Raw genomic sequence first — 16,309 nt, 5'->3', positions numbered from 1 at the left:
ATTAATGTAATTTTAATTTATGAAATTTAAATAGTATTTTATTTTACAACAACTTAATATAATAAGAGTATATAAAATAAGAGGAAACATAAACAGTGATTATTATAATATATAAATTAAATAAACATAATTAAGTAAAAATAAATTATGTATGTATTTATATATATGAACTGTGGTGGTATTTTTTATATATACGTAGATAAACAATTAACTAATAAACTAACGTACAATTTTGGATCATAATTAACCATTAATGAGTTTTTAGAATAACTTCTTATGACATCACGATATAGTCTAAACTTCCCTACATATGTTTTTAATATACAGTATACAAAAAATACTCTGATTTGAATAATAATGTGTGTCTGATGAGGTTTCCTCCTCCATCCAAACAGCATTGATTTTAAAGATGTAACAGCTGGACACGTGACGTCACGTGACACCTGGCTCTAAACTAGCTGTGATGTCATAAACTCTGCAGGTAGGTCCAGCTGTTAAAGTGAGATGTTTCAGCTCCATTAGCAGGTATTTTGAGCAGGATAATGGTGACTTGAATATAGCTGTGATACACAGAATACCTGTTCGTAGTTATATGTTGCTGTTGGGTTGAGTGTGTGCTTTGCTCTTGTCTTCCACTGGGGGGCGCTGTAACACTGAGGACGAATCATACAGAAATAATAAGTCGCTCCTGATTCTGAACCATTTAATCACTTCAGGTGTCGGCGGTGAAAGTGATGAGCACTAGGACCCAGAGCAGCTGTCAGAGCCCGTGCAGTAAATATAGCAGCGGTGTGTTGGATCAGGACCAGTTGGGGGGTCACAAGGAGACCTGGAGAGACCGGAGCAACCAGAACCGTCTGCAAGGACAGAACAGGAAACACTTTCCTCTCAAAACAACAACAAGCAACAACAAGCAACAACAAGCCAGGTCCCTGTAAAGAGAGCAGGAGTGAAGATCAGCTGACGGCTGCATGTGAGTCAGTCTGTCCTTGTGTGAGGCGTTCACTGGCTGTAGGTTGTTGTAGCGCTGTGTGTGTTTGGTGGAATCGGAGGATGTTTATCACGTATTAACTGTAGCGGTGTCTGTGTTCTGTACTAGTGTTGCGTTGTTTACGTCTTTCTTAGACTTTTCTTAGTGGTGACCGTGATAAGTGGAGAGCAGGGCCGCCTTTCAATCAGAGGGTCGGTGGTTCGATTCCCAGCTCCTGCTCCGCTAGTCTCATGTCAATGTGTCCTTGAGCAAGACACTTAACCCCTAAATGTCTCCCATAGCTGCGTCTACGGTGTGTAGATAGATACTGAAATGTACTGCTAAATGACTGTAACGTTTACGTCTTTCTTAGTTTACGTATTTGTTCTGAGCCCAGTCCTGATGTCTTCTGGACTAAAACACTGACATGCTTCTCTTTTTGGTGACCAGGTGTCCGTGTTGCATCTTTGCCTGAGTAAGGAAGCCCGCGGGGCTCAGATCTACCGGCGATGCTGCAGCTGTGCCAAGTCACCAGCGCCCTGTTCATCAGCAACGCCCGCTCGGCCTGCAGCGACGAGCTCCTCCAGCAGGAGGCGGTGACGCTCTGCGTCAACGTGTCCAAGCAGCAGCCGTTCTCCGCCGCCGCCGCCGTCGCCAAGCTGCGCGTGCCTGTCTATGACGACCCCGGCGAGGACCTGTACGCCCACTTTGACCGCGTCGCCGACGCCATCCAGAAGGAGGCGAACCGCGGGGGGCGTGGCCTCGTGTACTGCAAGAACGGACGCAGCCGCTCGGCCACCGTGTGCGTCGCCTACCTGATGAAACACCGCGGGATGACGCTGAGCGACGCCCTGCAGGTGGGCGAGGAGACGCCATTTTGACTTCATTGTAATTCATAAATTATAAGAAGACGAAGGCTGAATGTGTGATAATAATTAATTTACAGAACAAGCTTATGGAATAAAAGCCCCGGAAGAGAAAAGATACGATTGATAGATAGATTATAGCAGATGGCACAAGGGTTCTCACTTCCTGTCCAGACAGGAAGTGGAAAGACTAAATTAAAGAACATTATTTTCTGATTAACGGCTGCTGGTTCAATCCGACCCGTAGTTCTATGTTCTGCTTTGTTTCAGCAGCCGAGTCAGAGAAGATGATGACAGTATATATATATATATATATATATGATGATACATACAGTAGTATAAATACACAGACAAGGAGGAACCATCCCTGTGAGGACGTCTCTCTGTTCTCTGAGCTGAGGTCACAAATATCACCAACTGTGGTTTAAACTGCAGCAGAACGCTGAGTGTGCAGAAACTGAAGCTCAGGGTTTCTGTTACCAAGGTGCCCTCGAGCATCGGACAGACGAGCTGCTCACTCTTATCACACCGGAGAGATTTATGTGTATTTTATAAACTGGCTTTCTGGTCTGTTTGACTCTAAATGGAGCATAATGTACTAAATGAACATCATGCTGTATTGAAGAAGACTGTAAACTAGAGATTGAGACCATAAACTCATGTTTACAATGTTTACTGAGGGAATAAATCAAGAGAGAAGTAGAGTCATTTTAGACTAGACTTCTATACAACCAGAGGAGTCGCCCCCTGCTGGACACTAGAGAGAATGCAGCTTTAACACTTGAAGCGTCGGCTTCACTCTTCAGAAAAGGAGATAAATATACATGATGTATTACAGAGTGTAATAACATTCATTAAAGACACTTTTAATAATAATCGTTGGTTATTTTCCTCCAGAAAGTGAAGACGGCTCGTCACGAGATCGACCCGAACCCCGGCTTCCTGTCTCAGCTGCAGAGATACGAGCAGGAGCTGAAGAAGAGACGAGGACGGAGGGACAGACAGACTGAGAGAAAGACAGACTGAGAGACAGACAGACTGAGGGACAGACTGACAGAGAGACAGACTGGTGGACGTCTGTCTGTCTGATCAACCTGAACCCTTCACAATGTCCCGAGAGTCTCGATGTGAAAACATCCAGCAGGTGATCGACTGAATCTAAACTCTGTTTTATGATCGTTAATCATCTCTAATTATTTGTTAATTATTCGTTAATTATCTCTAATTATTTGTAATTATTCGTTAATTATCTCTAATGATCAGTTCTGACTTTTAAGCAAATTTAATTTATGTTTATAGCCCAAAATCACAAAATTGCCTCAGAGGTCTTTAACGGAGAAAAAAACATTTTTAATATTTTAATGTTTTAATGTTTTCATAATTAATTTCACTTCTTTTAAAGACTTCAGAATAAAACATGAAATATTAGATTGTAGAGTTTCAGATTAAATATGGCAAAATAAAAAGAGTAAAGAATAGAGTCTTTAATTTAAGGACTGAAAACACACATTAATAAGACAATCATACACTTCATAATAACCTAAAAGAAAACACGAGAACACGTTCAGACAGTGTGCATAAATACAATATAAGATAAAAACACATATAAAATATTGAATGTTTATTCTACACGTTAGGATCATCAATCATGTCTGAAACAGTTCAACACTTAATACTTAATACATGGACTGAAGATGTATTTACTGTATTCAAATACATATATTTATTTATTAGAAGCAATCTGTTTATCTTTCAACACTAACGAGGAACTAAAAGCTTAAAGTAACTGAAACATTTAAACATGCTTTTATCCACTTTTGTTTCCTTTTTATAGTGACTTTCAAAATAAAGCTCTGATTAAAAACAGATCCGGTCACAGAATGAAACAGTTTTTAGTGGAAGATTATTTCATGTTTAAAGCCTGATGCAGATCTGAGTTGTTGCTGTGAACTCCGGTCCAAACCAGAACCAGAACCAGCAGAACCCTGACCCGTCTGTTCTTTTTTTCAGCACTCTTAAACCTTGAACCATGTTTCTGTGATGGTGCCGTCTGTCATCGTGGTTGCAGTTCCACCTCCGACCTCTAGATGGACACATTTCCATGTAATATAGTAATAATGCGGCATATTAATGTGACCGCCAGCTTTATATTCCATATTACAGATTCATAAATAAACAACATTTAAAGACTGTGAGATTTAAATCAGTTTAACATCATAAACTCTCCTTTACTGCAGTAAAAGTACTAATAACACACTGTGAAAATACTACAAGTACAAGTACAAGTATGTATATATATATGTAGTAAAAGTATTGATTGATCAGTAAAGTGTTTTTGGTGATTTAAAGGTTTAACTATAGTGAAGTGAAACTCTGAAATGCTGTTAAACTAGTTATTTAACCCTATAAATAAAGCTGCTCACTAGGAGTTATTGATATATAATCTTTGTTATTATAGGAGTTATGCTCCGTCACAGCGTCACATTATAGCTTTAAAAAAGAGGTTTTGTTTTGAGTGAGTAACAAACTAAACATGAAGCAGATGACAGTCACCAGAGCTTTACCTCATCTCAGGTTTAACTAAGTCAGAGTTCTCACTGAACCTGCTCTCTGAAACTAGTGACGGGTCAAAGAAAAGCAGACTGTTCCTGCAGCTCTGAGGCTCACAGCTGAGCGTTTATAACACCAGTAATCAAAAGGAATCAGGCATAAAGACGTGACGACAGGCTGTGTTATTGATATGGACTGTTTGTCAGATTGATTAGTCAGCTGTTGTATTGATGCTCTTCTTCAATAACTAACAGATGAAACACTGTTTCAGTCAGACTCCAGAGCTTTCATGACATGTGTTTGATTATTGATCAGTGGATACTGATGAAGAGGTTTAAACTGGGATCAGATCAGATGATGTCCAACCTTCTGGTTCTACTGTGAAGAGCTTTGATAAACTTACCTCCAGCTCGTTCTACGATGCTTTTATTGTGAAACTCTTTGACACTGAAACAGGAAGCTGTTCTTCTTCTTCAGCTGTTGTTCAGAGGATCTTTGTCTCTTTGATCAGAGTCCAGTTACAACATCTACTGATCTAAATACCCTCTGTTAATAAAGACACTTTACATTAAAAACAATATTAATATCTTCATGTTCACCTGAACACACACCTGTCTGTGAGGTCATCAGGTGATTCAGCAACAGCACAAAGTTAAAACACTGTGAACGATGAGTTATTAAGATTTAGTTGTGTGGAACAAATCATATTTATCACTGTGTGTGTGTGTGTGTGTGTGTGTGTGTGTGTGTGTGTGTGTGTGTGTGTGTGTGTGTGTGTGTGTGAATCTCAGGTGTGTCTTCATTTTGTGGTGCTATATTAAAAGCAATAATTAAAACTAGAAACGCGTCAGACCTCAATATATATATATACGTATATCTATACGTATATATATATATATATATATATATATATATATATATATATATATATGTGTGTGTGTATGTATATATATATATATATATATATGTGTATGTGTGTTTAAATGACGAGTTAAACAAAACAGTCAAAGTGTGACGCTGCGTCCCTTTCAGAGTCTGTTAATGTGCTATAAATTAAATAAAGTTGTGTTCCTCACCTGAAGCTCTTCTCGTGTTTTTGCATCGACTTCATTCTTAAACACAAACCTCTTCACGGAGACGATCCACAGAAGGTCAGACGTTGGCGCCGGAGGCTTTAATCTAGAAGAAGAAGCTTCATTTGGTTTTAATTGTTCTGTCTGGAGAGGAAGACAATATAGAATATACATCCAGGAAGACGCCGACTGCAGAAACAGCTGATCAGTCATGTGACTTAACTGTTCGCCTCATCAGAATTTATTCCGTAAAGAAGTTCCCTCTGGATCTTAGTTTGCACCTTTTACATGAACGTTGGTAATTTCAACAGAACTCTATTCTTTTGACGAAGAGAGGAACCATCTCAAGAGAGAACCTTTTTGCGCAAATTAGCAATTTTTATTGAATTCAACCTCCGGTTCTATAAAGTTCTCCTGTTCTTCACGTGTTAAAGCTGCATTCTCTCTAGTGTCCACCAGGGGGCGACTCCTCTGGTTGTATAGAAGGCTAGTCTAAAATGACTCTACTTCTCTCTTGATTTATTCCCTCAGTAATCGAGACGGCCATCTACATTAGTGAGAGGATCGCTTTCGGCCGTCGGGGTTCATCCTCTGGGGAACATTAATCAAATGTCGTCGTTTTTTTAGCCACATCGCCAAGACAGCGAGAGAAGTGAAGACATGTCTTTGTGGTGAAGAAAAGAAAAGCGAAGCGTCTTGAGACAGAATGAGTTTATTTATAAAGTGCGTCACATCGCTGCTCTAACTGAGGCCTTCATGTGTTGTTTTTTTTAACAGACCAGACTGGATCCACGGTTGTGGTTCAGACAATCGGAGGTTCTGGATTGTGTCCTTTGTCCCAGTCCTCGCGCATGTCGTCGATCCACTGGTTGTAGTTGGACACCTTGGTGTAGACGCCCAGCTTGTCCTCCCTGCCGCAGCCCTCGCCCCAGGACACCAGGCCCACTAGGAACCAGGTGTCCCGGTACAAGGTGACCATCGGCCCGCCGCTGTCCCCCTCGCAGGCGTCCATCCTCTGCCCGAGGACCCCGGCGCAGAGGACGTTGTCTGAGATGTTGTTGGACATCTGGCGGGCGCAGACGGCGTGGTCCACCAGCGGCACCTTGATGACGTTGAGCGCCGAGCTGAACGAGCCGTTCTCCAGGTCGTCTTTGCCCCAGCCGGTCACCACGGTGAGGGTGCCGTTCAGGTGGAGAACCCGCTCGGCCATCTCTCGGCCCGGCAGGCAGACGGGGGCCACGTACTTGGAGAAGGGGGCGGGCGTCTGCAGGCGCAGGAGGGCGATGTCGTTGTCCACCGTCTGGCTGTTGTAGCGCGGGTGTTTGATGATCTTCACAACCTTCAGGGTCACCTCGGTGCCCTCGTCTCTGTGGCGCTCGTAGTCACCTGAGGAGACACAAACACGGTGGCTGGTGGTCGAGTGTTGTGAAGCCTGATTCTTGAATATTTATTAAAACTAAAATGTAGAATGTTTGATCGGGGGGGGGGGCGTTGTGTAATTTATGTGCTCCATGTGCAAATTAAACTTCCTTGGTTGAAATTTAATTTTGGATACATAAATAAATAATAAATATATGCATAAATGTATCATGAATTTAGATATAAATGTAGCATGAATGTAGCATGAATTTAGATATGTAGCATGAATTTAGATATATATGTAGCATAAATGTAGCATGAATTTAGATATAAATGTAGCATGAATGTAGCATGAATTTAGATATGTAGCATGAATTTAGATATATATGTAGCATAAATGTAGCATGAATTTAGATATATATGTAGCATAAATGTAGCATGAATTTAGATATGTAGCATGAATGTAGCATGAATTTAGATATGTAGCATGAATTTAGATATGTAGCATGAATGTAGCATGAATGTAGCATAAATGTAGCATGAATTTAGATATGTAGCATGAATGTAGCATGAATGTAGCATAAATGTAGCATGAATTTAGATATGTAGCATGAATGTAGCATGAATGTAGCATGCATTTAGATATGTAGCATGAATGTAGCATAAATGTAGCATGAATTTAGATATGTAGCATGAATGTAGCATGAATGTAGTATAAATGTAGCATAAATTTAGATATGTAGCATGAATGTAGCATGCATTTAGATATGTAGCATGAATGTAGCATGAATGTAGCATGAATTTAGATATAAATGTAGCATGAATGTAGCATGAATGTAGCATAAATGTAGCATGAATTTAGATATGTAGCATGAATGTAGCATAAATGTAGCATGAATTTAGATATGTAGCATGAATGTAGCATGAATGTAGTATAAATGTAGCATGAATTTAGATATGTAGCATGAATGTAGCATGAATGTAGCATGCATTTAGATATGTAGCATGAATGTAGCATGAATTTAGAATAAATGTAGCATGAATTTAGATATAAATGTAGCACGAATGTAGCATGAATGTAGCATGAATGTAGTATGAATGTAGCATGGATTTAGAATAAATGTTGCTGGAGGCCCATTGGCTCCCTTCTGTTTTGTTTTTAAAGTTTGTATGTATTCGCTGCGGTACGTTTGATAAGAGATTCGATGATGACGTCGTGATGTTGCTCACCCAGTCGAACTCTGAATCGGAAGCTGTTGTCTAGGCAGTGAGCGGCGGTCAGGACCCAGTTCTCATCGATCAGGACGCCTCCGCAGTGAAAACTCCCTCTGGCGTTCAGCAGCAGCGCCTGCACACAAACACACTGCTGTAGAACCCGTTTACGTTCAAAGTGAGTCTGAATTCCTGCGTTTCCTCTACAGCGTGATGTATTAATTAGTAAATAAGTACGCGGGCAATCGCTGCTCTGATCCACATGTTGGCTGCTGATTGCTGACAGGTGTTCAATGGAAACGCTACATAACAGGTGTGTTGCAGGTGAGCAACAGAGACAATGCCCTACGAGGACTACACGCAGTGTTGGAAATAAGATATTCAAATTAAATTTCATTATTCTTTTCATTTAATGTGGCCAGTGCATTTATTAAGAATAAAGGTAGAATGAATGTAGAATAATTGTAGTATGAAAAATATACCAATAATGTACCATGAATTTAGTGTAAATGTATCATAAATATAGCATTAATGTAGCATAAATGTGGTATATAGTAGTATAAATGTGGTATAAATGTAGCATTAATGTAGCATAAATGTAGCATTAATGTAGCATAAATGTGGTATATAGTAGTATAATGTGGTATAAATGTAGCATTAATGTAGCATTAATGTAGCATAAATGTAGCATTAATGTAGCATAAATGTGGTATATAGTAGTATAAATGTGGTATAAATGTAGCATTAATGTAGCATAAATGTAGCATGAATGTAGCATAAATGTAGCATAAATGTAGTATAAATGTAGTATAAATGTGGCATGAATGTAGCATTTATGTAGCATAAATGTAGCATAAAGGTGCGTTACCTGCCAGGGACTCTCCCCCTTCTTTCCCACCTGCCCTCCCACCGTCCAGGGCTGCAGGCCTTTCATCGGTTTGCTGTAGGACGTCCTGCTCGTCATCAGCCGACCGCAGAACGACACACCTGCACACGAGTGAAGTGAATCTTTTGCACAAGTGAACTCGTTGACAGAGCGGGATTTGTTCTTCTGGGTGCACAAAGGAAACTCTCTTCCTCACCTTTCGGGTCACATTTCTTGGCGTCGTCGTGCAGTTTGTATCCGCTCACGCAGCTGCAGGTCCTCGTGAGGCCGTCCTCGCTCTCCCAACAGTCGTGGTCGCAACCGCCGTTATCCAGCGAGCAGTTCGTGGCTGTTTGAGCTGAACGACAGACCTCCATTTATACCCTCCATACATCTGACTACATTCTCTTCACTGAGACGATGAACTACATCTCTTTGGCTTCTGGACGGCTGGTCGGACTCGACAAGACATTAAAGATTTTAATCAAATTCATTACATTTTAAAATCAAAACCTTGAACTGATTACATAACCAGCAGATTCATCTTTAATCAAAATAAGCATTAGCTGCAGATCTATTTCTGTATTTATTACTCTATTTTCTTATTTGTATTTATTACAATTTTTTTTGTATTTATTACTTTATTTTTTTGTATTTATTACTTCATTGTATTGTGAAGTTTCAGTTTTTAAGTTGGTAAATCTGCGTAGAAAACACATTTAATGTGAATATGGTATAACAAGTTTGAACTATGATGAGGTTAAGAAATGATGTTTGAATTGTTGAAATATTTTCAATCATTTTTTGTTTTTTTTCATGTGGTTTTTTAACGTTCAAACTGGAACAAAAAAACAGATAAACTTCTCAAAATATTTTTTTTTTGTGGAATACAGTAGAGGCTGTTGTTCTGGTTCTTCTCACTGACAAAGTGTTGAAGTAGCTGTAAGTGTCCCAGAACATTAGCGGGTTGAAGGTGTTACATGAGTGTGTGTTGAAGTGTGGACACGTGATCGTGATCTGAGTGAACATCGATCATCACACTCACGCTGGTCGCAGTATTTGCCCTCGTATCCATGGTTACAGCGGCAGGCGTAGTCTTGGTACTGATCCACACAGGACCCATTAACACACATGTGGGAGTGACATTGGTTCCCATCTGAAACACAAGTCAGGTCCATGTGAATACATTTCCCACAATGCCCTGTTCAAGTCTGCATGAGCCCTGAAGCTCCGCCCCCTCTGCTGCTGCCACCGTTTGCTAATTTATTACCAGTTCATTAACATTGAACGCCGAGTCCAAATTGCACAAAATTCATCAACACCCTTCATGCTATTTGGATCTCAACACCCACCGCGTCTGAAGGAGATCATATGAGCGGTTCTCAAGATATGAAAAGGACACACAGAAGGACGGACAGAAAATCCTTTGCTTTTTATAATTAGATGAGGGACAGGTGGAGCATCAAACCGGTTCAGCGTTTCTCACCTGTGTACACCGTCCAGAACTCCAGCTGTCAACACACAAAACAAAAAGGTCAGTGATGAGACGAGTGAATATGAGTCATCCTCAACATTCGTTAAGGTTTCAGAATGATGAGGACAGATGGAGAACAGAGGCTCTACAGAATGACTTTTCTTCTTGGAAACTATTGAGTTTTCCCCAAATGATGTACAGATTTTTAAGCAGTCTATTATCGAAGAGCATGAACAAATAGCTGCTGTAAAAGGGAAACAATTCTCTGAGAAGACAAAAACACAAAAAACGGTTGAAACATGTAAACAGTAAAACGTCTTACTGTCGCTTCTCTGGTTTGGAAAATCTCTCGGGCTTCTTCAAAGTCACATTTTTCCTCCACGCATTCACGCTCCATCGAGGCCGGTTTCAGCTCCTCCAGGAAGGAGTTGGCCCGACGGGAGCGAAGCAGCATGTGAGCCTTCGGAGGGTCGGAGAACACTGAAGGAACCGAGGGGACACACGAGGAGACGCATCGGATACCCGACCGCCAGTTAATAATATTCATCAGATAAAATAAATGAGCGTTAAAAGGCCAATAACTCATCTTTCTTTGAAATTCTACATTTATTAACTGATTTGTATCTGGTACTTATTCAGTCTCAGTGTAGTCCTGATCCTCTATAGGAACCAGTCTCAGTTTAGTCCTGATCCTCTATCAGACCTATCAGTAAAGAGACCATCAGAGAGAAGATGGTCGTCACCAGTCTCCTGGTTTAGTTTAGTAACTTTTCGAGACCCTCCAGACGTTTCGTGTCTCTTTCAGAGGAAACTCTCAGCTGCTGCTGTTGCTTAAATAAAAACTGCATCTAAACATCTTTACTTTTGAACTAACTCCATCAGAGTGATCCACCCACCTGACAGGCTGAGCACCGCCGGCGACCACAGAGCAACGACGACAAACACCAAGAGGACGAGGCGAGACATGACCTCAAGTCAAACCCTGCAGCCAATGAGAAGAGACGGACACGAAGCCAATCAGCTCATCCCCTCAGTGTTTACATTCACCCTCTCTCTCTCTCTCTGTCTCTCTCTCTCTCTCTCTCTCTCTCTCTCTCTCTCTCTCTCTCTCTCTCTCTCTCTCTCCCTCCTGTGAAATAGTGACACAAACATTAATAATCATAATCCACATAATTTAAAGTGACTCACCAGATTAAAGCAGGTCAAAAAACTGTGGAGACAAAAACAAAGTCTCAACATAACTTCTACAATATTGATCATTTTCAAACACACACAGCCCTGTTTGAACCCTGTGGGACCTTTGAGCCCCTCAGGACCTGAACAAGGGGGAGCCGAGATGACGTCCTCAAAGCCTCAAACCGACGTACAGAAAGAAGGAGTGGGTTTCAGAGAGCGAGGGGCGTCTTCGTGTACTTACGCGTGAAGACTGTGAGCCGAGGACGGAGACGGAGACTTCGCTCTGGTTCTGGTTGTGTTAATGACTGACGGACTGTGTTGACTGAGAGTCCACAGTCTGCAGCTGTCAACACTGTCAACACACACAAACCTCCACCCACTCCCCTCTGCAGCTGATCAGAGAACCTGATTCCCAAAAATGAGTCTACAGAGTTCTTTAAACGTTCCCACACAAGAGTCCATCTGTTCAGCCCACAGTCTGACGGCAGTTTGGTTGAGATTGTACAGCGACACAAATTGTCAATTTTTTACGTGTCCCTCGGAACAACATTACGTTAACAACTAAAGTTAGGTTAAAGCAACAAAACCACTTAGTTAGGTTCAGGAAAAACATCATGGTTATTGTTAGGCAACAAAACCACCAACAGTTAGGTTCAGACAACAATTTGTATGTAAGAAGTGGCCATAGTTGTTGTGACGTCACACATTGCTTTGTAGATGTTTTTGAAGCATCGAGTTCAACATTTTGGCCGTCGCCCTAAATCATCCCCTGCTTTATGGTGTGTTTGACTCTAAATGGAGCATAATGTACTAAATGAACATCATGCTGTATTGAAGAAGACTGTAAACTAGAGATTGAGACCATAAACTCATGTTTACAATGTTTACTGAGGGAATAAATCAAGAGAGAAGTAGAATCATTTTAGACTAGACTTCTATACAACCAGAGGAGTCGCCCCCTGCTGGACACTAGAGAGAATGCAGCTTTAACACGTGAAGAACAGGAGAACTTTATAGAACCGGAGGTTGAATTCAATAAAAGAGTTTGACGGTGTGTGGTTTAAATTAACATGAGGATATTTTTATTTCTGTTAATTCCAGCTTGTTCTCGGTTGCTTTTATTGTGAAACTCTTTGACACTGAAACAGGAAGCTGTTTAAATCTAATCTTCCACTTCTTCTGATTTCTTCTCTTCTTCTTCGGCTGTTGCTCAGAGGATCTTTGTCTCTTTGAACAGTGTTGAGTTAGAACATCTAATCTGTTAGTGAAGACACTTTCTACAAAATAAAAGCATCATCATGTGTCGCAGTGGTCACATGACCCTCTGAAAAGTGACCTCAGGGGACAGAGAGGACAGTCTTTTGTAATTGCTTCAGTCTTCAGCCGACCTCAGGTTGCATTTTATTACACAGTAAAAACCCTTCAGACAGGAAATGCAGGTGGTTGTTTACTGTGAACAGGTACAGGTGTGAAACCCGGGCCGGACCTCAGGGGCGTCGCCCGCTGTGGAAACCAGGACACTCATCAAGGGGAACTATTCATCTCCTTTGTCGTCTCCTTTGTGCTTCAGCCTCGTTCACTCGGCTCCGTTTACCTTTGTGTTCTCTTCTGTTTTGATTTTTCTTTCAGAATAAAAGCTTGTCCCGGGTACATAAAGGAGCCGTCTCTGGTTCCTCGGGCAACTCGGCATTTGGGGGGGGGGGGGGACTAAAAAGTGTTTTTTGGATAAGGGACCAAGGGAGGGAGTGGTCTTCCTTTGTCTTTATGATAAAGTTCCTTTACAATCTGAACAATCTGGAATCAACAGATCAAGAACATTATCTATGAATCTTAAGGTTATATTCTCAATTAGACGTATGAATGATTTAGTTTTTATAACAATGTCACAGAACAGTGAAAAATGTCCATCCAGGTTAAAAAGGTGATGTCTTCAAATTGTTTGTTTAGTCAAAACCCAAAAGATGATTTTTTTATAAATCTGGAACATGAAAGTTTTTGTATTTTTTGCTTGAAAACTGAAACAATCAATCAGCATTTGTGTCAAATCATTTTACAGTCAATCAACTAAACGTTTCCACTCGACTCCACTTCAATTATATGGAAATATTGAGAATTTCAATCCATGTTTAAATTGCAGTTATATGATAAACGTCTCAACCAGTGGACGCTAAAAACAGCAGTTTGTGGTTTTAATGGGCCGCTGCTTCTTGGAACTGTTTCTTGGTAGAAAAGACGTTGTGACTTCCCCTTCAACAGTCGAACCGCTTTGCTTCGTCTTTTTTTAGTTTGCATTTTTTGTTTCTCAGCAGAGGAACTGATCTCATGGGAAGGTATAGAAATAGCGCGTCACTTTTAAGGACATTCTGCGTCTCGTGTCTCCTTATTTTAAGTTTTTCCTGTTTTTCCATTTTCCCCAAAACTACTTGGTTAGCTTCAGGAGAAAAAGGACGTTTGTCACGTTAACAGAGTTACAGTTAAGTCGTCAGCATAAATAAGTCAACAGTTGACTTTTGGGTCTCCTGAGTGAAAGTCACAGGATTCTTTGACCCATCCGTTTAATTATTTACGCCATCAACCATGGAAGATATAACCACTAGTACTTGTTATGTAAGTCCCAGATATCCAGAGAAACTAAATGTTGTCATGTCTGAGTTCATAACATCATCCAGAGCTGTATTCACTGTGTCTAGTAAGCCACACGTCAGCTGTTCACTGCCGCTGTGTGAACCCAAAATAAACAGATTTGTGCTGTGATTTAACTGCAATAAACGGACAAAAAGGGTTCCAGAAAAAACATAATGATGCCGATTTATAAAAAGTCTGAATTCATGTTTTATTAGTTCTGACTTTAAGACAACGAGCAAATAACTTTTAAAATGTTTGATTTCTGAATGGAGTTTGGTTTGATCAGTGCTATGCTAAGCTAACATTGTAGCAGCTCCATCAACACTCAACACAACGTCATCTCAGTGTAAATACGGCAGCGTCGTTATTGTTTGTACCATCTGGATTATACACATGTATACACATAGTTCCTCTGTACTAATATGAGGTATTATAGATTCTGGGTGAACACAATATTAATTTCCTCCATCTTTGATTCAACAACGTCAGTAATAACAGGAGGTGAATCTCAACACTGATTGGCTTTACAGACACAGCGTCTTGCCGATTTCTTGCTCGAGTTGAAACTTCGGCTTTTGTTTCCTCTGGTTCCCGTCCTGGAAGAGACGATGTCCTCCTTTAATCCAGGTTTATGCTTTAATCCAGGTTTAATCCAGGTTCTTCACATTGTTAAAGACTTTAGAGGCTTTCAGGGGGTCTCAAGTGTCAATCAAGGGGTCTCGGACATTAATCTTTGCAGAAAAAGTTACTCCTCATTTTTCATGTGTTTTCATACAAAAAGTCCAACAACACGCGTCCATTTCCACTTGTTACATTCGTACCATCTTTTCCAAATAAACTCAAATAATTTGGTTCAGGAAAAGTTTTGTTACTGAAGAACGGAGTTACAAATACTTCAAAGTTTACAAAGTGTCTCTATTTGATGAGACCCGGCCTGGAAACTGGTTTCTTTGCACAGGATGAACTGGAGGAGCAGCTGATGGAGATTTGAGCTTCTTATCACACATCGACATCAAAAGTGACAAAGAAAAGACAAAAGAAGGGAAGAAAGGAGGAGAAGGGACAGTGAGATGGAGGTAAAGAGAGGATAGAAAGCAGCCACGTAAATACACAAAACCCTCATGTTGGTAATTAGTTTCATTAATATCCCGTATCGTTGTGATCCCAGGAGGTTTTGTTGCTCTGCGGTTGGATTAAATAATAAAAGTAGGCTGCTCATTGTGGAGACCGGGAGCTTTCACAGTGTTGGATTACTGTCATGTTGAGAGGATGAAAAGAAAACATATTCTGCAAACGTACACTGAAGAAAAGTCCTGAATGCTTTCTATTACTTCAACTTGTTTCAATCAGAAATCTGTGAGGTTCAAGTTGTGCAGATGTCACTTGAATAAAGTGGGTTATGTTGTTTATCTGTGTTACACATGTGGATGTAACCCGGCGCAGTATTATTCTGTTTGTAGACATTGATTAATAAGCTTTGTTTATTTATTTGTTGCATCATTCTCTGAAACACCAGAGAATCAAGAAGACGACGAGTGTAACCAACAAAAAGCCACAAACCAACGTCCACAATGACGAGGAGGGGTTTTAATTATCTGTGAACTCATATTTCATAGTCATGAACCTTTATACAAACCAGCATTAAATGTATTATAACCCATAATCACTGCGCTCTGTGCAATATACAGGCTACGTCACTCCTCCTCTGTCCAAATATGGTCACTTCCTGTTCGCTGGTTGCCAAAGAAATGGCAAGACGGTGAAAACTCAAGGCTTCAAAACGTCCACAAACTAATGAGTGATGCCATGACGACTACGTCCACTTTTTATATGAAATCTATGGTTAAAACAAAATATCAACTTAAAAACACACATCAATAAGCCTCACTGTTGTTCCTTCATCATCACCATCACCATCACACACTAGTTTATTCTGACTCAATCCAACATACAAACACTCCAAATGCGGATTCATTCGCTGCTGAAAATAGTCCCCAACAAATGTTCAATTTCCTCCTGTTTGTTTGATGAACAGCTGTTTTAAGAGATCATTGATGAATCTGTTCTGTAAAAATCTTCAGTAGCAAACCAACGGGCTCCTGTGCAGTCGGGTTTATGTTGTATTCTCTCTGATGGATT

The 16,309-nt window shown here is 40.5% G+C and overlaps 2 protein-coding genes across 2 annotated transcripts; one reads left to right on the top strand and one right to left on the bottom strand.

Moving 5' to 3' along the window:
- The first annotated feature begins 833 nt into the window (after positions 1-833).
- On the top strand, positions 834-4,167 carry dusp28 (dual specificity phosphatase 28). Its single transcript, XM_068726183.1, has 4 exons — positions 834-973; positions 1,421-1,827; positions 2,734-2,980; positions 3,847-4,167. The coding sequence occupies exons 2-3, from the start codon at positions 1,480-1,482 to the stop codon at positions 2,860-2,862; spliced, it is 477 nt and encodes a 158-aa protein (XP_068582284.1). The 5' UTR covers positions 834-973; positions 1,421-1,479; the 3' UTR covers positions 2,863-2,980; positions 3,847-4,167.
- Positions 4,168-6,155: 1,988 nt separating this feature from the next.
- proca (protein C (inactivator of coagulation factors Va and VIIIa), a) lies at positions 6,156-11,871 on the bottom strand. The gene is made up of 10 exons (XM_068726171.1): positions 11,787-11,871; positions 11,558-11,579; positions 11,266-11,351; positions 10,692-10,849; positions 10,382-10,406; positions 9,941-10,051; positions 9,113-9,253; positions 8,899-9,017; positions 8,049-8,166; positions 6,156-6,845 (listed from the first exon to the last, which is right to left on the bottom strand). The coding sequence occupies exons 3-10, from the start codon at positions 11,333-11,335 to the stop codon at positions 6,262-6,264; spliced, it is 1,326 nt and encodes a 441-aa protein (XP_068582272.1). The 5' UTR covers positions 11,336-11,351; positions 11,558-11,579; positions 11,787-11,871; the 3' UTR covers positions 6,156-6,261.
- Positions 11,872-16,309: the final 4,438 nt, after the last annotated feature.

Source organism: Cebidichthys violaceus, unplaced genomic scaffold (genome assembly GCF_023349555.1).
Source record: "Cebidichthys violaceus isolate CVI_PGR_0920_01 unplaced genomic scaffold, fCebVio1.0.p SCAF_38, whole genome shotgun sequence".
NCBI lineage: Eukaryota > Metazoa > Chordata > Actinopteri > Perciformes > Stichaeidae > Cebidichthys > Cebidichthys violaceus.
This window is presented reverse-complemented; position numbering and strand designations above follow the sequence as displayed.